Raw genomic sequence first — 23,057 nt, 5'->3', positions numbered from 1 at the left:
TTTCTCATCTGCTTTGCGTTGAGCCTTCATACTTGTCACAGTGGAATAACTGATCAGGTCATTGTAAAACTGCCAGATTTCTTGTGCTGTAGTGCAAGTTGTGCTTTGCTATTGTCCTTGTCCTCTTTGTCACATTGTTGTTTCACAAGCTTCAGTGTTTGAGAGTGTTCTGGCTCCCATACATGGGTGATTTGGGGTTGGCAGCATCTTTTGTTTTGCTTTCTTATGTTTTGCAAAAATCATCTGGCAGAGAGAATGATTTGTCCATGATGATTTTAAGCTCTTGAACATGGTAATTTGTTGCTGCAGCTGTTCTTCTGTTATAACTGCATTGTCAAACCTGGTTTGGGTGTGCCTCTGCACATAGAGAGTGTAATTTGTTCTGAATAATTGAGGATACCTTGATGACAGCAGCTGTTTATGGGGCCAGCTCCTATGCTTGAGTGAGTGGCAGTAGGGACTGTTTTTTCCTTTGATGTAGACATCCCCTTGCTTAGTTTCCATAAATGTGATTGCATTTGCATTTTTTTTTACTAGAATATAATACTCAGACAGCATGGCAGTGTGCTCAAGTTTCTAGGAGTTTTGCGCAATTTAGGAAACTTATTGTACATAATTGTCCTCAGAGAACACAATGTCCTAAATTTGTATGTCTTTATTGTTTCCATCAGAAAATACTCATTTCATACCATGTTTGTGATCATAATTGTTCTTTATTAATCTGTTCTGATTTTTGAAGTAAGTTCTTCATCTTTCATTTTCTATTAGAGGCTTTTGTTGGTAGTGGAGGTGAATGAAATAAAGGCAGTGGGTTGAATAACAGTCAAAGTGAAAGAATAAATAAAAAAGTAAATTCTAAGCAAATTTATAAATATCAGACCCTATTAGAAATTAATTCTAATTGAAAGGGGCAACAAAAGATGTTTTAGACATTTTTTACCATTTCTTAGGTATTTATTGTTTTAAAGAATGAGAACATCAGCCAAGATCAGGCTTGAGGGGGGAAAAGAAAGCAAATTGTTACTGTACAGTTTATAGGCAGAGAGTATCTAAATTTATTAGGCTTTTTAGAGGTGAATTATTTTGAATCTGAACTGAACAAATGAGGTTGAACTTGATAAATGAGCTTGAACTTGTAGTACCTTTGTGAAATGCAGATGATAATGTCTTTAAAATAAATTACTCATGAATAAATCAAGACGTTGAAGTTGCAAAGGGTGAGAGATGGTATAATAGGGAAATTCTTTGACTAGGAAATTGTTTCTGAGACCTTTCTTTATAGTATATGCAAAATGAATAGTGAATATCATGAATGAGAAATATTTTAAATGTCAGATACTGATAACATTGGAGAAAAAGCAGTTGATGGCAAAAATTATTGTATTGAGAGGTACTGTGCTGGTTTAGGGCTAGTAAAAGGCAAATACAGATTAAATTTAGATAAATGAAAAAGAATAAGGTTGCAAACAATAACAAAGAAGGTAGAAGAAATATCAACTGAGATAATTATGCAGGATATCAGCTTTGGAAGGAAACGGGGTTGTAGATAATATCCTGTCTAATTAGAATACCTATAAAGAAGGTCACATGATCTAATTTCAGCCACCATAGACCCTGCAGGCTCCTTGTGTAGGTGGTGGAAAACAGTTGAGTCCAAGGATGAGTCTGGGATCCTTTAAGAAAAGTGCCTGATGGTTGCCTCACTGAATTTTTCAAATCACTTTCTAGAGGTGCCCATTTCTCTCTGTGAATTACATATAGAAACTAGCTTCTACATTTTAAGTAACTAATATAATGGCATAAATACTTGTCTTGCCTTTTTCTCTGGACTTTTCTAAGTATGAGATTAAAGGCTGGAGTAGAACCACATTCTTATTGTACAGCTATTTTAACTGGAACTTAGCATGTCCAGTATAATATTCCCCACAGACAAGTCCTTTAGCACTTCAGCTACTGGTAATTGATTTTCAGATATCCATTTTCCCCACCACTTCTATCCTATAATAGAAGTCTTCAAAACCAGGTAAGTTCTGCAACCTTAGGGTATGTTAGAGCTCTGATGAAAAAGTTGCTGGCTCTTAGAGAAGGCTGGCAAATAAGAAGGAAGATGTAACTAAACTAGATTATGCCAATGAAAGACCTGCCTGTAGGGAAAAAGATGAGATTTTATACTAGTAAAAGTAGAAAGATGCTGATCTACCCGAGGAAATGATAAATAGCACCTGTACAATTCAAAAAATGTCCTCGATATCTACAAAGCAGTAATCCTCGGGGAAAATTAAGCCGCACAAAGACAGTAAATAAGGTAAGATTATTTCCTTTTGAATTCTTAATTTGTTTCTCTATTTGTGTAATTTCCACTAAAATATTGAAATTATTTCTTCATCAAATTTGCTTTCACAGTTTGTATTGCAAGGCTCACATATACCTTTCCTTGGCAGTTTTCCAGAATGATTATAGTATAGGTAAAGTTTCCCATTTGAGAGAGAAATATATATTAAAATTCAGTTGACTAATAGTGATACAGTATCTTGTTATGTAATAGTCAACAAAACCATTATTCATTTACTTTTTATTTGACAGTAGTAAAGCCACTGCAGTTTTATCTTTCTAGCATAAATTGAGAATGAAAGTGAAGAACAACAAAACTCAGCGGTTCTATTATTTATCAGCAAATTGAAGTTTTCAAAATGCCACTTCTGCTTCTCTCCAAACGAAAAAAGGTTGATTGTAGAGACAATAGCATATTATATCTTTGGGGAAAATAGTTCAGAAATACTTGAAAATATCAGAAATGTGGCAGCATTGTTAGAACCATTGTGCAGAGACTTTATTTATATTGCTGAGAACTGTAGATGTTTTCATTTACTGGGAAGGGAACTGTAAATACGCAATATTGCTTTTTATGTTACTAACTTCAGTGAGTTACTGTTTAATTGGTATACAGAAAAATTTCTGCCAGTGAGTTTACAACCAAATGCTGTAATGAAATGTCACTTCTTTTTAAAAAGTGTTACTTTCCCTTGGTTCGCTGAAGTACTAAATCCATTTCAGTAAATGAATCTATTGATTTTAGCTTAATGTGTTGTAATAAAAAATATTTGAGGATGTTCTCAGTGGTAGATTCATGAGATGCCATGCTGGATTCTGTACCGGCAATGATGTGAGATTTTTCTCTATTTTTCATGCATGAAGTAGAGAAGTCAACATTGTTTCAGAGCAGATGATGTCTGCTGGAAGCCAGTTGTCTCACTTAAGTGTGCAGAAGTCATCCATGGACTTTGACTGGGTCAGCCAAGACCCTGATGGAGCTTTAAGTGGGAGGCAGTGATGCTCTAGCCAAACAGCTCTTGAACCTCTTGCCCCTTGCAGAGGTGGTTAATACTGACTGTGGTCCATTGCCTTGAGGAGCTGCCCATTGCCTGCGTGCTCCTGCTGCACCACACAAGAAATAAAATGCCCCATTAGGGTTGTACATTAACCTACCCAGGTGTAATTTAACAGTAATGCACACAAGTGCAATCCAACTTCTGCTTCATTTGGTTAGTGGGTCATGGTTAGCTATGCTTGATTGGTGATCATTGCAGGAGCAGATTAACTACATGTTGTAGCATTCCTTTTAAACCTTGCTGGGATCTAGGGAAGAGGCTGGTCTGTAGTAGAAGCAATGTAAAGGAATATGCAAAAGCAGGATTAGAAACAAGAATGTTTTTGTTCTTTTAGAAAATCATGCAAGGTACAATTACTGCATTTTACTACATCATTACCTTCTCTTTCCACCCGTTACACTTTGGATACCATTAATGCATAGAAAGGGGTTTCAGAATAATTTAACTTCAATAGAAGTAAAGCAAAGGACATCTCTGATTAATTTAGAAGGACGTTTATAGATCAGTGAGTCAGATTTTGGATTTACAATACTAAGGTTAATGCTAATGCAAACACTAAAGCAAACAGACCTTGAATTTCTTAATTACTATCTTGTTAATATTTCATTCAGAACTTTAAGGAAAAGTCTGTACTAACTAATTACTAATTAGTAATTAGTGCTAGTAGTTATAGCAGGAAACTACAAACCAAGGCTTTTTCATTAATTTCTCCACGTTGTGCGCTCTTGCCTGACAAATCAACTCCCTTTTACCTTGGACTTCTCACCTGCAGAATTGCGTACATACAGCTGTTTTATCTAAAGCATGCTAATGAAATGAGTTTAATGTTACAAGTTGCTTATGCACATTACAAGTGTATAAGAATACACTTTGAGATTATTGGATAACAGATTTACAGAGTTGCCATTGCTGTTCCTTTGTTTTTCTTTCTCTTTTCTTATTTCTGTTCTTCTAGGGAAGAGCCTTCAAGGATTTTTTTTTTCTGGATGGAATTCTTAGTGTCACTGGCTGTGTCTAGAAAGTGCTTATGATGTTACTTGAAATACTATTACATCATGTGTATACATTGAAATACTATTACATCATTACATTATTAAGTGTTTTTAGCTGTATTTGTTAGGGAACTAAAGCTGTTTTTGTCCTGGGCTTTAGATAGGGGAGGACAGCAGCTCAAACAAAAGTGTAGCACTTGAACAGAGTACTCAAATTAGGCTCAGAATTCTGGGGAATTTAAGAATTGGCCCATGCAGAGATCTTTGCAGAAAACAACTTTATGACAAAGATTTTCTTGGAGACATCATATGGTTAGAAAACTCAAGAGACTTTCCTTGGCTTTGCTTGCCTTAGCTTTTGCAGACTAAGTGGGTGAAGTCATTTCGTGAAAGAAGAATGAAGACTAAATGTTGTTGCTTGCTTACTTTGTAATAACAAATACACATATACTAACACATATAAATAACAAAATGTATGGACAAAGCCATGAAAAAATGTGCTCAGGTACACTGGGCTTTCCCAGATTTCCTATCTTTCAGGCCTTTGACAAGGACCAACTATTAAACCATTAATTGTTGCCTGTTATCAGCACTCACCATTCGAAGTTGCAATCCCTTTTAGCTGACACTAAAATAAAAACTCATATACAGTCTTTGTTCATTTGTCTGGAAACACTGCTGCCCAAACAGACCATGAAGTTTCTTCAACCAGATCTTGCAAAATCCATTATATCTTCTGCGGCCAGTTACAGCTCTTGAAAGTCCATGAATATTGTCCATTCCTCTGCCTCGTGATTACTGCAGTCTGTGTTGCCCCACCCCACATCCACTACTGTGGTGTCCTGGGAAATCTGGCTTCCAAACTCTGCAGACTCATTAAAAACAAAGCATGGAAAGGAAAGAGGAGCTTGCATTGAAAGGTAAAGTAGTGAGAATCCCTCTATAGCCTCATTCATCGACAAATTTGTGCCATTGATAGATTAGCCCTTGCTTACCTTTCTTTCAGCAGACTGACCTCATCAGCTGGCAGGCACCCTAAAAGCATTTCAGTTACTGAGCCACGATTAACTTCTCTGTCGAGCCCCTTACATTCTGTAGGCCCACAATGATCAAGAAGACCTGTGTGCTTAGGTACTAGATTGTAGGTCAGATTATACATCATGTCATTAATTGCTTTTGAAGAAGAAGGAAAAGGATTTCTGCGTCTTAAGCCTCAAAGCCAGTTATTCTTTGAAGTTTAAAGGAAACCATTCAAGAAAGGGGAGGGAGTTCATGCCAGCTCAATACTATAAAGGCAGATGAGAAGTGCGTTAGGGCAGTTGACTTTCACTACAGCACTTCCTTTGATCAAAGCTAATTTTTGAAAGTCTGTGTTAAGTCAGCAGCTATTAATCTTTTTGTTGTGGTCTATTATCTGTAGTGGGAAAAAAATATTTTCCTTCTAATTGAAATATTAAAAGGATGAAAAATCCCTAACATGACTTTTGCAGCTTTTTTCCCAGCACATCTTTGCTTTATTATTTTCATGTCATAGGACTGCTGAGAATATTTTTGTTGTTGTTATTGTTGTTTGGCTCCTGATGGCTTTATGTTGTATACTATTGCAGTGTTCCATCCAGGCATTTATCAGCTCCCTCATTCAAGTGGTTCTAACAGTTACCTAAAACTCATCCTATTAAAACTCATTATTTACAAAAATATAGGTAGAATCAGCAGAGTTGTGAAGTCCAGCCTCAACAATTAGGTGTAAGAATGCCTCCTCAAAATGGCAGGGTTTTAAAAATCATTGTAGTTCGACTTTTCTTGTCATGTATTACAAAAATTAAAGTTTGTGCTCTATTATTGTCATAATTTAAGTCCATCCAGCCAAGTCCCATTCAGCCACTCACTCATTCCCTCAGCATCAGAACCTGGGAAAGAATAGGAAGGGTAAAGGTAGAAAACTCATGAACTGAGATAGAAACAGTTTAATAGGGAAAGCAAAAGTTATGCACACAAGCAAAGCAAGGAATTAATTCAGTGCTTTCCATGCGCATGTGGGTGTTCAGCCATCCCCGGCCATGCTCTGTCCCTCCCAGCCTCCCAAGCTCCCCCCAGCATCCTCCCCACCAGCCTGGCAGTACAAAAATCAGAAACGGCCTTGGCTCTTTGTCTCCACATCATCATCACTGTGTTCAGCACAAATCCAAAACACAGCCCCACACCAGCCACTGTGAAGAAAGTTAATGCTACTCCAGCCAAAACCAGCACAAGTATATTATACAAATACAAAACCTGAAAATTTCATTAAAAGATAAGATGTTATTCTGCTGTAAGACACTTCTCTGATTTCAACATCTGACATTTGTCTAAAAAACTATTACATGTACTGTGTAAAAGCTAGGATGAACAAGATTGATCTCTTCTCTGGCTCAGCACTTTGGTTCTTAGGAGACTTGGCTAATGACAAGCCATTCAGTCTAATGGAGTAGATGGGGAGCAGAAGAATTTCTATTTCCTACAAGTTTTGTAAATCTGTCTATGTTCTAGTGTCAGATTTGTGAGTAACTAGGAATTGCCTCTGAAATGAAGAAGAAAAGTTACAGTTTTTTATAAATATGTTCTAGGCAAAAACTGAAACATATTAAATATGGGAGATTAAAAGCAATTTTGCTGGTTCTGGTCTTAGGTTATCTGCACATTCTCTCTGTACAATCCCAACGTTTTCAAGTATTAATAGGGTTTCTAGATGTTGAAAACATTTATAAATTTATAATCTTGCTCCCTACCCCCATAATTCTAATAATGCTTGCATAGCATGTTGAATAATTTACATACCACTTAGATACCAGTATTTGATAAAGTCAGTATGCCAGATTCAGCCTCCAATGATATATTCCTTTGTTTGTCTACTATACTGCAAGATACAGAGTATAATTTTGATTATATCTTTCTTAATGTTGTTTTTCAGTAACGTTCTGAGGTAAAGAAATTTGAAACATGAGGGAAGCAGATCTGCTAACTGGTTTGGGCTTTGTTAGGCAGTGAAGTAGACATATGAATATATTACATATGATTATCATAAAATTAGGGCCTGGAAATGGAACAGTCATGCTGCTGCATTTTAGACAGTACATTTATAATAAGCTGTAATAAGGTAAACCCCTTGAATGGATATAAGAAGAGGCATTACTTGTGATCACAAATGTGTGTTCAGTTCATGCTTTGAAGCTCAATTTAACACAGCAAACAAATTTCCTTATAGTGTTGACACAGTTGTTCTCAGTGGTGAATTTTGATTTATGGGGAAAAAACTGTAAGCAAGTGGTTGTTTGGGATCTAAATGGAAGAAAAGAATATGATTCTTAATGGCTGTAATTTGAAAGCTGTGTGTTGTTATGAGTAAAAGTGGGTTTAAAAGACTCACTTGCAATTACTTGATGCTTTGGATTTTAGTTTAAATTTCTTTTGGTGTATTCTGATATGATTTGGCATCTTTCTGAAAGAGTATAAACCCACCGTTTCTAGAGAACTTTTCTGAAGCCAGATAAGAAATAACAAGAATTAGGTTTAGGGCCCAATCCTGATGACACTAGTGTGGGCTAATTGATCTTCTGAAGCTGCTCAAAGGCATATAATTTACAAGAATAAGAGCTTGTAGAGCTGGATCTCACATGAATAGCCATCAGATAGTGTCTGAGCTTGTAAAAGTAGTTTTTCCTTCCATAGAAAGGCTGCTGGGAAGCTCCTGATAGCCCAGCCCTGTGGAGTCTCCCTCTAACCCATCCCTGGTTGTGTGACAGCAAGTGACAGAATCCTTTGTATGGTGTAAGAAGTACAGGTAAAACCAGACTAACTAAGACCCCTACAATAGCAAGAGCTTGGGTACAGATGAACAGATGAAAAACAGTAATATGAGAAAGTACCCTGTAAAATCTGTGTGTTAGAAGCACAAACATTTGTCTGGAAATCCGTCCTATTGGAGGTGAATTCCATCATGTGAAAGGCAGCAAATGTCACAAAAACACCTAGTCCTATTCTGTCACAATCATCTAAGTTCTCTTTAATTTATTTTGAGGTGTAGGAATAGTGTTGCCAAAGTGATTATAAAATAGTGATAGCATTGCTTTGTCTCTGGAAGACTTGTTTGGGTTTCTGCTGATAAATTATTAACAAGATTTCAGCTGCCCTGTGTCACAAGATTTCTTGGTAGCATGAGTGTAAGTACCTGAGGGATAATTAAGATTGGGTTTCGAGAACCTAATGGGGGGTAAATGCTTTCCCTGTGGTGTGGCCACAAACCATCTCTTTCTTCCCCATTTGCAAACTGAGAATAATAAGCCTTAAGAATTAATAATTTATGAATGAGCTAAGTGGTGTTTTCAAACTATATTCTTTACTAGTAATGTATAACTCTTGTCTCCTGGATCTTTGTGTCTCATTATGTAGCACTCCCTGTTTGGGGCAGGCTCCCTTTTGCAAAAGCAGTCTGAGTGAACAAAGCACAAATGAGAATTAAGACTGGCTTTCACAAGCTAGATCATGGCAAGCAGAGGTACAGTCCTCAAAATGTATCAGGCTGTGAGTGAAATATTTTCTCACAGAATCATTTCTATATTATAATTTCAGCTTTTTTTTGCCAGATTGCACTGTATATCCTTGTTCTCTTCCCTCTTGTACAGTTGCTTACCTTTCTGATGGGGTGGCTTTTTCTTCAGAAATCTCCTGTGAATTCCTTGTCCTTCACTGAAAGGTTTTGATGTGGTTTTTGTTTGTTTGTTTTGTTGTTGTTGTTGTTTATTTGTTTTTTGCATAACCTGCTGACCAGTTCTGCAGTTTGCTGTGGCATTTTACTACTATGCTTGCATCTGCCTTTGGAACTTAAACACTTTCAAGTTTCAGTACTGTCTCCAGGGATTATTATTATTATTATTATTATTAGCACAATTATTTATGATGTGCCAAAACCAAGTTAGCTATCTTTGGCCTCTGCAAAGTTACCCAGGTGCTTGCAGAGCATTGTTTTTACCTCTTCCGACAAATTCATGAGCTGTAGAGCAGGTGAAGCTCTGTTTGCACCAAATGCACATCCTCTCTGCAGTAAGGTCACACTGACAACTTGCTTTGAGAGCTCTATTGCTGCTCCCTTAATGCCTGGGTGTTTCTGCAGTTCCCCTGAGAGTTTCTTGCTCTTTCATCAGCATGCTGAGGGTCAGAATTATATGAGCTGCTTTTTCAACAAGACTTTATTTAAGAACTCATCACAGCAGAGCTATGCCAAGTTCACAAATCCTCAGCACAGAATTCTTCAGTTTCTCAGTTTTTACAGGAGACATACAGATTTTTTTTCTTTAATCCAGAGACCTGTGATGATTAGAGTGCAGGGGAAAGGCATATAAATCTAGGAGGACAATAATTTATTACTTTGTTTCATTCAACTTTTCAAGATGTATATGGACACCCAAATCTCTGTGTCCCATTCTTGATGATGATTAAAAGTAAATAGGATTTTTTAAAGCTTTAGGGTTCTCTTAGGAATTAGGTGGAGATGTCAATGTCTAGCAGGAAAGTCAGCTGCTCTTTGAGTAATGTAGATGCCTGAGCTATAATGCCCAGAAATGTTCAAAGAGTTCATTGGCTTGCTGTGGCAAATGGCTTTACCATTGAGTAAAATGAGACATATAAAAGTATTAAAAAAACAAAAAATCTAGAAGAGTGATCACTGAGCAAAACATTTGTGCAAACACATGTCTATTCCCACATGTTGGTCTAAGCAGTTACCAGTTACCTGCTTTCTCATAGATACCAGTGTGTTCCTCTGAGAGTCCAAAGAAAAGCTCAGGAAAACATTGGTTTCTTCCAGATAGTTGAAATGGTGTTGCAAGGTCAGGTGTACAGGAAACCTTCCAGGATACATTAAGAAATCTATTTCCAGCTGGCACTGAAAGTCATTAAACTTGTAATATCACTAATAAGAGGAAAGCTTTTTATTTCTGGCGTTTCCATCTGTCTCTTGCCAGGAAAACCCCAGGACTCCGACCCATTATATGTATCAGAAAACAGTATCCATATTTTTAATCACTACACATAAGAATGAGAGATTCTTTGAGAAAATATTATATGTTAAAAAGAAAGACTAAATAATGAACTGAGAGTGCTAGACACTGGACGTGAAAAACAAACAAAATCCACAAATTAAAAAAGCCTCATTCTTGTAATTTGTAAACCTGATTTTTCTTCTTTGCTTTTCCCTTGATTCTACAGTGCTTGGTGTTAACATTGTGGTTGAACGAACATGAACAAAAATGCTAAAATTTTATATTTCTTAATATTCTTTTTCAGGAATGACATCTCTAAATTGGAGCATTTCTGTTTCCTATGTACATAAGAAGCAGCATAGGTGCACTTTTAAATAACTGTCTCAACTGCATTGTGTTTACCCAAGCTGATAACCATTTGTTGGGTAATACATTCCTTAAAAAGGAAACACAATCAGTATGTTTAGTTTAGCAAGAAATCTATGGTTTGATAAAATAATCTCTTGAACTGTATAAAGAAATAGGTATTAAGCTGCATTACAAAATCTGTTTGTGCTTGAGCAAAAATACAAAGCATATTAACTGGTAACTTTTTCCAGCAGATAGTATTCACGTGGTTCAGTATACACAACTTATGTGAACAGGCATTTAGTAACCATGCAATTTGTAAATTTTTTATTTTTTGTGAAGTTTGACTATGAAAAGCATGAGGTACTTTATGTGAATGGGCAAAAAAGTTCTTGAAAAGCATCTGAACAAACAGTCCAAGAGTTAGGAAGAAGCACTGAATGAACAGCTTGGGATCTGTGTTTGGTGCTGGTCTGTGCCCTGTAGGTGCCGGGAGCTCTAATAACTTCATGTCTAATGACTGTCTCAGATGTTCTTACTCAAGTGATTAGAATTTCTTATATTCATGACCTCACCAGCAATCACATGTAAGAGTGCTTTCAAAGGATCCCTGTTTCTCACACCTAATTTCCTCTCAATTGCCTTGGTTTGACATGAATGTCCTTAGAGTTCATCACCTTTAAGTGTTTGGTCTTTAAAAAGACCTTGCTTTGAGTTTGGTTTATCTGTCTATCTTCAGAAGCTGTTTTACTTTGTTACTGCTGCTTCTTTATTTTTTCTGTCTCCATCTTATTCCTTCAAAGTCTTGACCCCTCTTTGTTTCCTCAAATTCCCATGTAATTCTTCTTTTTGTTCTCTGACTGTTATGATTGCATCTCCCTGATCTTCAGATGTTGCCTTACTGCTGTGGAGTCATAGTACCAGTAGGCAGCTTAATTCTCCCTTTGTCTTGGACATTCCACGCCACTGGAGAAGTTTGGAAATAGTCTCTCATACTTTGCAGTTGAGGGCAGCCACAACAGTGGAGACTAATACAGATAATGGAATTTGAGATGTGGTGTTTTGCTATAGAGGTTTTATTTACTAGACTGTCATTTGTGCCTGAGTATATCCCAATACCCTCAGGACAGGCAACTCACACTTGTCATGGTTTTGGACAGTTCTTACAAGAATGTGATTTATTTTTGCAGGGTGACCTCCTAAGGGAGGTATGGGACTCCAGTTCTCCTGCAGTAAGAGACTGGGAAGCGACCAAAAGGTTTCTCCTTCATGACCACACAGCTGATAATTTATTTTGGGATGTGCCTCTTTGGCTTGTTTGTTCGCTTTGGCTGTGGGAATGTATCCTAATGGAGAAAATGTGGTTATGATATCAGCAAGAGAGGGAATTACTTTCTAGGCCTTATGTAGCAGCTCTAAACTTTTCTCGCCTCCAGGCATTGGAACTTAATGTTTAAAAAAAGAAAACAAACAGTTTGTGTATTTGAGCATATAAAAAAGAAATGCCTTCATTGCTCATGCTAGCTATAAAAAGGCAGATTCTTCTTAGAAAATAGAAACCCATTGCATTTAAAATCCATCTTGCCTTTATGTTATGGTTCCTTTTGCTTTTTAATTCTCTATTTGAAAATAACGATGTTTTTAATTTTGTAAGACTTCAACGGCTGCTTTTGCTCATTTTTTTCTTTCATAGAAGTGAAGGTTTTTGTGCATGTACTATTATGATATTTTCTTCTGGGACATTAAAAATTGGCTGATGACTAGGAGTGTGGAGTAAGAATAGAAATGGGTGAATTGAAGAATGCTTTTCTATCTATGTTTGGTAATAGGGGGGAAAGTGCAGCAAAAAAGGCATTTAAAGAGAAAAGAATTTGAAATAGAATGTTTTAAGATTTTGCTTAGAAGCATCACTTTCTTTTAAGGGGATTGTTTACTAAACTGAAATAATTTCAGTTGCTTTGAAAAAAACATGCATATGGACCCATAAGACTTCTTTCAGCCAAGTCTCCATTTATTTAAATAAATCTCCTTTTTTCTTTCTAAAGAACTTGAAAATGGGAAAAGTAGATGAATTTGTAAATTTAAGCCTGTCCATTGTAGACATGCTTTCTGAAATACCAACTTAATTACCTTAAAACCTAAATTTGCATTGTTATTGCCTCTTATGTAGAGTAGGAGCTTGTCCCGGAATTTAATTCTCCTTTGGAGTTAAGGGTGATGAGACTAATGTTTGAATGGAATGATGGACCAGTCTGACAGTCAGATGCCCTGTGGAGAGACACGGAAAAGCATTAGCTGCTGGTAGTCAGAAGAGATAGTAAAGGCATCTTCATGAGACTGGACCTAACTACATTCAATTTAAATGGGTTCTGCTCTTTCTCAGCTGGATATATTAGGGTTTTTTCCATATTTTGCTCTAATTTAACATAAACTGTGGCTGCATGTTACTCATCTCAAAATGACTCCATTATTCAGCCAGGCAAGAAAATTTGAAATGGGTTAGATATTTTAATTTTTTTAAATATATTTTTAATTTCTTTCAGAACATAGGGTGTAGAAGGAGCCTGGAAAATGAGAGATTTTCTAAGCTTTAACTGTCTTCATTCTTAAAAAAGAAATAAGCTTATGCCACTGAAGTTCTTCCCAGTGAATAGCCCAGATGATGATGTTGGGGGAAGCCTTTCTCAACAGGCAGGGGAAGATATCATGTAATCTGACATTCTTAGGCAATAGTGTTGTATTACATCAATCTTCTTTGTTACTGAACTATTGCTGAAATGGGGATGCAGCTCAAGCCCGGTTTTTTTCAGTCACACCTTGCAGTAATGTACTGAATCATCCAAAAGGATGCTCCTCTGTGTTTTTGGAAATTACTTCTGTTGGGCAAATAGGTTGTTTCCTGATGATTAGATCAAATATGGGCAGGAACGCTGAACATTGCTGCTGCTGAACAATTTCCTTCCTCTTGAAAAGAAATAAGTGCACAAGTTGGTGTTTGTCCTTGCCCAGGACACAGTTGTTGCCCAGACCAGTGCTACTGTTCTGATGCACACCACCTCTGACAGCCCCATGTCCAAGACTTGATCCTTTGGGATTCTAATTCTGACTGGCTGTCCGAAAATAGGCTAAGGAATAAATGTTTAATTAAGGAAGGCTCCATGGAGTCCTTAGTGTGGTGAGAGTTTCTGTCTTGAAATTCCTGAATGCTGGTTCAAGGCCTTTTATCAACAGTATGGCAGAAGCACTGGCACTGTACCAGCACTGAGGATAAGCATTTTGGCTGAGAACTGCCATCATTCCTAACTGACCTTCTGTGATGCACTAGAAGCTAGAAGTACCTCTCAGTAAGAGAAGTGATGGTGCATTATTCAAATACTGCTATGGACTGTAAGGTTTAAAGGGAAGGAAGGATGAATACACTGCAAAGGGAGAATTGAGAAGACACTGTGTTGAGCAGCTGAGAATTCATTTCCAAAGGGAAGGAATTTCTAGACAGTTAAATTTGATGGTTTCCCTGTCCCACTTTGAATCTGAAATACCAGAAAGTAGCATATGCATGGTAGGTAGATGTGAATTATGGATACAAGAATCACTGCAGTCTTGTTCAGTCCTTTGTGTAAACAATACCATTTAGAAGTCTACTAAGATGCAATAGTGGAAGAGTGTTTATAATACTGAAAGTGTGTTTTGCTCAGAATATGTGTAGTTTTAATCAAATGTCCAGCAGTTGCTAAAAGGTTCTTTTATATTAGAGTAAGTAGCTATATAAGACTAAGGTCACTTAACAAAGTACAGGGAATAGTAGTAGGTGCTGTATTTCTTCCTTTGTAAAGTAATTACTGCATCTTGCAATCATTAAAGGCTGTGATCACCAGTTTTCTAATGGGAAAATTCATTTAGGTCAATGCTTTGGCAGGTGTTCATATTTTGTGGAAAGATCCATCTTCCAGATTGCTAATGAATGGCCAAGCAAGTCTCTCGATAGTTAATAATATTGCTTAATTGCCACAGTCAGATAAAGCTGCCATCTAAATTATTGCTATTCTGAGCATCTGAACACCAGAAGAATGATAAACCATGAGAAAACCTTATGAGGTGGGTGGTTAGTTGAAGTCATTACCTGCAATTTTATACATTTCCTTCTCTATCAGGTGATCTTTCTAGTATTTCCCTGCTTTGGCAGAAAATCAGACATGTGGCCATACCCCCTTCTGCCCCCACATCCACTAGGCAGCTGTTTTCAATATATCTTCCCAAGGCACTGCACAGCCAGGAGTTTCTTCCTGGGTTTATGTATCCATAGTACACTGGAAAATGATGTTGTGTTTTCCTACATACACCTAATGAAACATAAAGCATCCATAAACACGTGTCAGTCAAACCTGTGGACTGCATGTAGCTTTTCAGTGCAGATGGAAAAAGTGCAGTGCTGTGTAGAGCATTCTGTAAAGGAAAATATTGCTAATCTGAGCAATCTACTAGTCAACAGAAGACATAAACTCCACTTCAGCAGTAAATGATTTAAGGAAAAAAAACTCTTTGCAGGTGCTGGAATGGATAAAGAATAGTGTGTGACATGAAAACCTGACTCTAACTCTTGTCAGTCCTGCAGCACGACAGGACTCAATTGTAAGCGAGTTTTAAAATTCCATGTTTACTTGACAAGTAGAATCTTAGGGCTCCTTATCCAGGAGTGAACACAAGTATTCAGATTAAATGCCAACAGTGTTAGGATTCTGCTTATCAAATCTTGTACTGTACAGTATAGGAGGACTTGATCCATGCTCAGAACCATTTCCTTAATTAATTGTCTTTATCTGCGAGTTAATGGAAAAGGGGGTCATGGGTTTTTCCACTGTATGTGCTATTAAGCTGTCTGGAGACAGCTATGGCCTTTCTCAAATCTGCATCTCTCTGTCAGTAGTAAATTCCCATGTCACTGCTCAGGAGCAAGTAGACAACAGAGGTGAAAAATTATGCTAATGAATTGCAATAACCACCTCCTTTTTATGAGAGCGCTTGACAAGATCCTGAATCCAAAGTGTTACGTTACCTTGTGCAGCTTTTTATTGGTAAACTATAGCAACTAAACACAGCTAGCAGTTAAATACAGCTTCATAGTGCTGAAGAGGCTCTTTGGAACAAAGTGAAGTATATGGGTAAAATTGTTAAAGCGCTAGATAAGGTTCTCAGGTTACCATGGCTACATGAAAATTTTTGCATTGTATCATAGATTAGGATGCATAGGATGAAGTGGCCAAAACAACTACAAAGTCCAATGCATATAAACTACATTTCCAAACCACACAGTGTTGCCAAATAGAGAGACAAATAGCTCAGGATATTGGCTGCTGACAAATCTATGAATCAATAAAGAGAGGCCTGAAGGAGATTTAGAATATATGCCATTTGAAAGTCTGCATTATTTGAAGTTACAATCTTAATTTTTAAAGAAAAATTAAGAAAGAAAAAGGAAGAAAAGAAAAAACCTCAGTCATGTAAAGAGTGAAATTATTTTTTGTAATCTTTTTCCAGTATTGAAATCTGACATTTTGCTGCAAGACCTTCAGCAAAGAAGGTTGATGAAACATGGATAACACATTTTGTGCACTTAGGCTGGCAGTAGCACTTAAACTGGAAGCAGTTTATTCCCATGGAAACCTATTTGCATTTGGGCCAGAAGTGACTTTTTTCCCCCCTCTGTAAGCACTGCTGATGTTTTAGCATAATATAATTGCTGAATATTGACAGCAAATTTGAAAAGTACTTTTTAAATGTTAAGTAGCTAAGCATATGTAAAATGGAGATGTATTCTGTGCAATTTTTTTCGTGTAGGATGGAGGCATGTTGCTGAAAAATGCAGGGCAGCTTTTGATCTTCTATTATTTATGCCTGAAAGAAAAAAAATTGTGAATTAAAATCTGTTTATCCTAAACAATTTTTTTTTACAGGTGACAAAAGAACTCAAACAGTACGACAACAAAATTATAGAGTGCAAGTTTGAGAACAACAGCTGGGTCTTCATGAGACAGAGGATAGACAAAAGCTTTCCAAATGCCTACAGCACTGCCATAGGTGAGTAGAGCAATTTGCTTTAGAAGTTTCTTAGGCTAAAATTTTAATGTTTTACCTCTGTTCTGTTCTAGGTAGGAAAGGCACTCTGTGTTCTCATTTATGGTCTGAGTCCTGACTCCTCTAACTTATTAAAGTAATGCCTCATCTTGCAAATGCTTATGCCATCACTAGTTTTTAGATAGCATGAATCCTCTGGCTGCAAAGTTATTTGATAAAGTCAGTCAAACTAATACTCTGATGCAGAATTTAACAGGTAATACAGAATCAAGAATCAAGTGCCTAAGTCTTTGCAGAACTGCAAACACTTGTGCAAAGATAACTTTAAATGGCAGGGCATGCCTTTCAAGTCAGAGCCAAGAAAGTTTTTTTTTACAATAGCATCGCTTCAGCTGACATCAGTGCCTAGTGTTGTGTTGGCTTGCTGGGATGTAATGCAAACTGGCACATTATGAGTGGAATTAGTTAAACAAAAAATCCATTAGAATGCCAAAACCATTATTTGGCAGATGGGCTAGAAAATTAATAGGAGAAAAATGTCATCTTGAGTTTCAACAATAGTTACACAAACAATGGAGCAGGGAAACTAATGAAAGGTTTATGTTTATGCAGAGTTACAAAACTTTTATGTTCCTCTACCAAAAAGTATTTTGCCAAATATTGTAAATTAAAGGATAATATTTACTTTGAGATTAAGTATAAGAGTTTGAATAGAAGTATGTGCAAGGCTGAGTAGCAATAAACATATTGACACTGACTTTTGTTAAGTGCCAAAATGAAATTTAATCATATTTAAGACCATGCTAATTACTAGTGCTGATGCAGGATTTTCTCTAGACCCTTCTACTTGTATTTCTGCTTGAGCAGTGAGTAGATTTTCTTGAATAAACACAATGTGGTCATTTTTCTGGAGAGGAGATTATAAATCTATTGGCGCCTTAGGGAACTAGCACAGAATGTAGCTGAAATACTTGCTGAGCAGTCCTGTCAGGAAAGAGGAATGGACTACAAAAGTCATACAAGTACAATGACATCTCTTTGTGACCATGACCTAAATTTTTCTTCTCTGGTTCACCTTAGTGTTTCAATAGTTCGTTTTCCCTGGAGTTTTCTAATTTTTTTTATGAATAGCATATTCTTCATTCCTTTATTCTTAAGAGCATATGTATTTGTCTGTTTTCTCATTTTCTCCATTTGTAGAGCAGTTTTGTTATTCCTGACCTTTTTTCTCCCAAAACACAGTGAACTTCCTAAAAATTAAAATCAAAAGAAAACTAAATACTACAGTAAGAATTTTTAGGATATATTTCAAATTTTCTATAGGAATTTTCAGAACAGAAAGTTTTCTTTTGGCTTTGAGTTTTCACTTTCGATCATTTTTCAAAATCTCCAAAAGTTATCATTTGAGACTTCTTTCTCTAGATCCTCTCTCCTCTATTAGCTTTCTCTTGATGAAAAATGCTATTTATTTTTTGCCATGGTTGAAATAGCAACAAAATAAACATCTGTCTGGATATTGCTTTTGGACTTCATTACCTTTCAGATTGAAAAGAGGAGGTCTTTTTGAGTGATTAAGCTAAGGCAGCACTCAAAATTTGATAGACCAGTTATATGAGTTACTGTTACATGAGTTACATGAGTTAAACCAGTTGCCATGAGACTGGAATTTTGTTCCTAAATTAATGGTAATCGTAATGCTTCCCAACTGCTAAAGTTAAAATATTGTGCAACTCTTAAAGCACCTTTTCAGCAAAAATAGTGAGATAATTAAAAATAATTCCAGAAAGGCGCTTTACTAATTGTAAAGTAATCCTTTGGTTCTGGTGTTCTGCAGGAAAAGAAAGGAATGTTTTTGTGAATCGTTTTTCATAACAATGCTACATTGCAAGTACATTTTAAGGAGTCCTAACATTTAGTGCTCTAGGGGGTCAGGAGATTGTTTTGCATGGAAATTGCATCTTTACTGTGGCCAGCCCTTACATGCTATCAATTACCCTCTAATCATTTTGTGCTTTCTTCCAAGATAGTTGTAGGATTCCCACTTAATTTCATGCTCCTTTTTTCCTTTTTTTTTTTTTCTCCTCTGAGTCTCTCAGGAGGATTAATTAGAGGAATACAAAGTTACATAGGAAAACATTAAAAAATATTTCATTTGTTTAAAGTGAAGTAAGCCTATTTATTTGTTCCATAAAATCCCATGGACCATGACTTACAAACTGTGGTCTGGGGAGTTGTGTTAAGTACCCCAAGAGTGCCTGTGCATGTGGGCCTTGGCCACCACACAGCACCATGGCTGCTCCTCCATCCTATAGTCTGGTGCTCTAGACATGCCATTTGCTTGGTGTCAAGTCTTTCTGCCCCATGAAGGTATATGGGTTAAAAAAAAAGGACTGTGCATTGCAGGTTTAGGGTATTTATAGTACTTACTGGTGAAAAAAATAAGTTGCCATAATTTAGACATTTTCAATATTAGAAGCCAGTCTTGTTTCTGTCTACTTGGACTTGATGTGTGTTTCAAAGCCATGTCTCACAAGGCCCTCGTTGCTGTTCCTTGCCTCAGTAGGATGTCAGTTCTTGGTGGTTTTATAGTTGCTTCAGGAAGCCTTACACACATATGTGCCTTTAGTTTGTTTTAGAAAGAGAGACTCCCATGGGAGTAGAGGTCCACGGCATTGCTTTGCTCTCTGGGGGGCAGAGCAGAGATTCGTGACTCCAGACACAACCACCTAGTCAAAGCGTGTGTTTAAGGCTTAATACTTGAGCCAGAGTATGTTGTTATTTTGCCAAGAGGGGGTGAAGTTATTGAAGGGCCGACTAGAACAAATCAGTTTAGTTACATGAGAATATATTCTTTGTTCCCAGCTGTCTGCAACAGCATCCAGAACCCAGTGACAAAGGAGATGCTGTTTGAGTTCATTGACAGATGTGCAGCAGCTTCCCAAGGACAGACGCGGAAGCACCACCTTGATCCTGACACTGAACTCATGCCACCCCCACCACCCAAAAGACCTCGTACCATAACATAGGGCTTTGGCCTCAGAAGACTCTGTGTGTACATTTCTCCAGAAGGTGACATGCAAGTGTGAAGGCTGGGAAAACAGAGATTCGGATTGCTTTAAATACTTGTGTGTGTTTTTTGAGTTTGGTTTTCATTTTGTTTTGTTTTTCTGAATTCCACTTATAAACGGACGTTGTTTTGTAACTGAGAAATTCAACCTTACCTTATGGTATTTGAGGATTAAATTTCCAAAGGTTTAGACAAGAACCAAGTACAATTAAGTCAGTGAAAAGCTGCCTTGTTTATACATGGATCTCTTTTCACCTTTAATTTATAATGTCAGCAGTCTGGAACTGAGGAAATACTGGGATGCCGTACTTTTTAGGAGCTGTGTTTAAAAAAAGCAGAAGTGTTTTTTTTACTGTTGTTATTAAACTGGCTGTGATTTGTCACCCATAGTATAACAGATCATAGTTTCTCTGCATTTTTGAGATTTGTGTTTAACAGCAAACAGCAATATTGTTTGTGTTCTCTGTTGATTAAAAACTAAGTCGCCTTAGATTACTCTAATTTTTAAATTAGCTGAGTTTTTGTTGTTGAAATATTAAAAAAGCAAATTCTTCTTGTAAATAGCATCCCTTTGAAACAAGGGAATGTGCTAGATGTTTGCTTTCTCCCCATGTTTGAACCTAATGCCAGATGTATAGTGGGCTGATTTTAGCTTTGCCTTGTTATCTGTAGATCAGAAATGCACCAAATCTTTAGTATTAAGGTCTCTGTTAAAGAGACTGTTTCTAGTACAGGGCTTAGTTCTCCACAGTGATACCATTGTAAATACTACTAAAAAGTACACATCACTGTGATATGCAAGAGTAATAAGCAGTGCTGATAATGAAGTCTTGCATCCAGGTACAAAATGGCAAAACAAATGCCAGGCACCTCCTGTGTAAAGGAGAAGGTAATTTCAGTGGAAGAGAGCTACATCAGACAGGAAGTCTCTTGATTTGCTTAATTGCAGGGCAAAAGTAAGTCATTGTGGGGCAGTGAATGAGTGTCCCAGGGAACAGGACACTCATTTTCAAAGATGGGGTTGGCTGTCCTGTGGCACTGTGCTCATCCTCTGGCGGACTTTCTTTCTTACCAAATGAAGAAGCACATGAATGCCCTAATGGCTTTTGTTGCAGCAGACTGGCAGATGTTCATAATATTAGTTTTGAGAAGTTGCCGTCTGGCTGTCTAAGGGAGGAGTTGTTCTGAGCTGGGATTAATTGGAAACCAAATGCAGATTTTAAAGTTTACTGTCCATTTATCAAGCAGGGATTGAATTGGCTCTTTCTGTCATTTACTTAGTGTGTGAGTCATCCATGCATTCAGTAGTCTGATTAGGGAAGGTCATTAATTTGTTATAACTAAAATGCATTTTTGTTTAAATGAGTTTTCATGTTTGTAAACAAAATTTACTCCTGGTTTGTTTGTTTTTTTTCTATATGTAAACTTTATGACTCTGCTTTGTGGTGGCTTCTCTGGTTGATTCAACCTGTTGTATAAATGCACACGGCATCATTTAGATGGTGTTCCTGGTTTCTCTTTCTGGGATATTCCATATGTGTTTTAGAGAACTGAAGGCGTTATATAAGTTACTTTTTATACTACGGTAAAACTTGAGGGGAAAAAATGCTTTCATCAAAGTTCTTTTTTTCAACTGTACATAGTTTCTGCACATTATCTATTGAAAAGATATAATATCACCTATGCAAGGTTGCAAAATGATCTCTTAAAAAGAGCCTTATTAATTTGATGTGAAAACCTATGCATCCTCTGTGCATCTTGCATTGAAACACACAGTTAATTATTTCTTTGCTCAGTATGAATAATTTCCCCCAGATTATACTTGTCAGAGAAATTTTCATAACATACACTTTGTCACTGATCTCCATGGTTCATGGCAATTGCAGTGTGTGTGATGATTACAGCCTTCTCCGTGAGGTTTGGACATTTCATTTTTTTAAGAATGTGTCCAGGTTATTTCCGTCTTTCTCCTTCCCAGCTCTTGCATCTTGTATTTCAACAAAACCTGGCTTCTGATTTACCTTTTACTTCAGAGCTGCAGCACTGCAAGCTGTCTTCCATGTGCATTCCACTAAGTCCATGTATGTGTTTTGGCCCTTGTATTTTGACAGTGTCTTTTTTCCCACTCTTGGTTTGAAATGGATATTTTGAAAGAGTAATGATTCTGAGAATGAACAGAGCTCCATGTTCACATTTGACTGTCAAACTCGTCTTGCACTGTGACCTGTAGCTTTTCAGAGAGGTCAATCACCTTTGCTTTTCTGGAAGGGGAGGCTCCTGGGGAAGGTTTGAATGAAGGTGGTGAAAACAAATGGACTTCCACTTGGACCACATGAGATTAATGCCATGAGAAACGTAAACCTCCTTTCTCTGCTACTAGATATTCAAGAGATTGAAGCTAAAAAGCAAAGAAGAGCCTGTGCCAGGAAAATAGTGATGATGATGAAAACAATACCCTAACTTGTCTATTCTTTGGTGTACAGCATGATTTCATCCACTGTTTTGTCATTTGTTAAATATATAATTAAAATTTGGGTTCAGTGGAGTTTCCAGAAAATGTAAGTACATTCCTCTAAAAACCGTGTATTATGTATTTTAATAAAGTCAATGGTTTAAAATACTTTCCCTAAAGATGTATTTGCTTTTGATGCCTTTCCAGTGGTACTGTGGTACCAGTGCAAAGTACAAGGATACCTCGGTGTTACTGTTGTTCAGTCCTCCAAGAAAATGGTCCACATTTTTCAGTGGCTTTTCTCTGAGGTAGGAGCCCCCCAGCCCAGCTGTGGCCATGATTCATTGTGTCCTTCTTAAGTGCAATTTGATCTTGCTGCAAATAGAACCAGAAGGAAACCAATTGGTGCCTGAAGTACATATTCTATGACAGGCTAATATTGTGTGGCTTCTCCATTCAGTGTTAACTGCTGCTGCATCTAAAGTTGTGCAGGAGGTCTGTAGGAGTCTTCCCTGACAATTTATCATTCAGCATGACCCTACAGCTGGTAGCCCACCTATTTGGATCAGCCTTTGGACTTGTATTGTAATAAGGCAGTTTCCTTTTTCAAGCTGTAGCTGTCTAGGTGGCACTTTTCAGGAGCCAAAAAGCCTATCTTGATTTTTATAATTTCTTTCTAGTTATGATTTTGCCTCCACTGCTGTTATGTTCTTCTTATGT

The 23,057-nt window shown here is 37.1% G+C and overlaps 1 protein-coding gene across 4 annotated transcripts in view; it reads left to right on the top strand.

The window, feature by feature from the left end:
• RNGTT (RNA guanylyltransferase and 5'-phosphatase) overlaps window positions 1–22,505 on the top strand; it is a 168,700-nt gene extending 146,195 nt beyond the window's left edge. For 3 of the 4 annotated variants that reach the window (XM_068184019.1, XM_068184021.1, XM_068184020.1), the window contains exons 15-16: window positions 16,698–16,821; window positions 19,681–22,505. In XM_068184019.1, the coding sequence (XP_068040120.1) occupies window positions 16,698–16,821; window positions 19,681–19,844 (288 nt within the window). In that variant the 3' untranslated portion in view covers window positions 19,845–22,505. Of the gene's footprint in view, window positions 1–16,697; window positions 16,825–19,680 lie in introns of those variants that run through there. The other variant, XM_068184022.1, reaches the window with a different exon arrangement.
• Window positions 22,506–23,057: the final 552 nt, after the last annotated feature.

This window comes from Anomalospiza imberbis, chromosome 3, assembly GCF_031753505.1.
Source record: "Anomalospiza imberbis isolate Cuckoo-Finch-1a 21T00152 chromosome 3, ASM3175350v1, whole genome shotgun sequence".
Classification (NCBI taxonomy): Eukaryota; Metazoa; Chordata; class Aves; order Passeriformes; family Viduidae; genus Anomalospiza; species Anomalospiza imberbis.
This window is presented reverse-complemented; position numbering and strand designations above follow the sequence as displayed.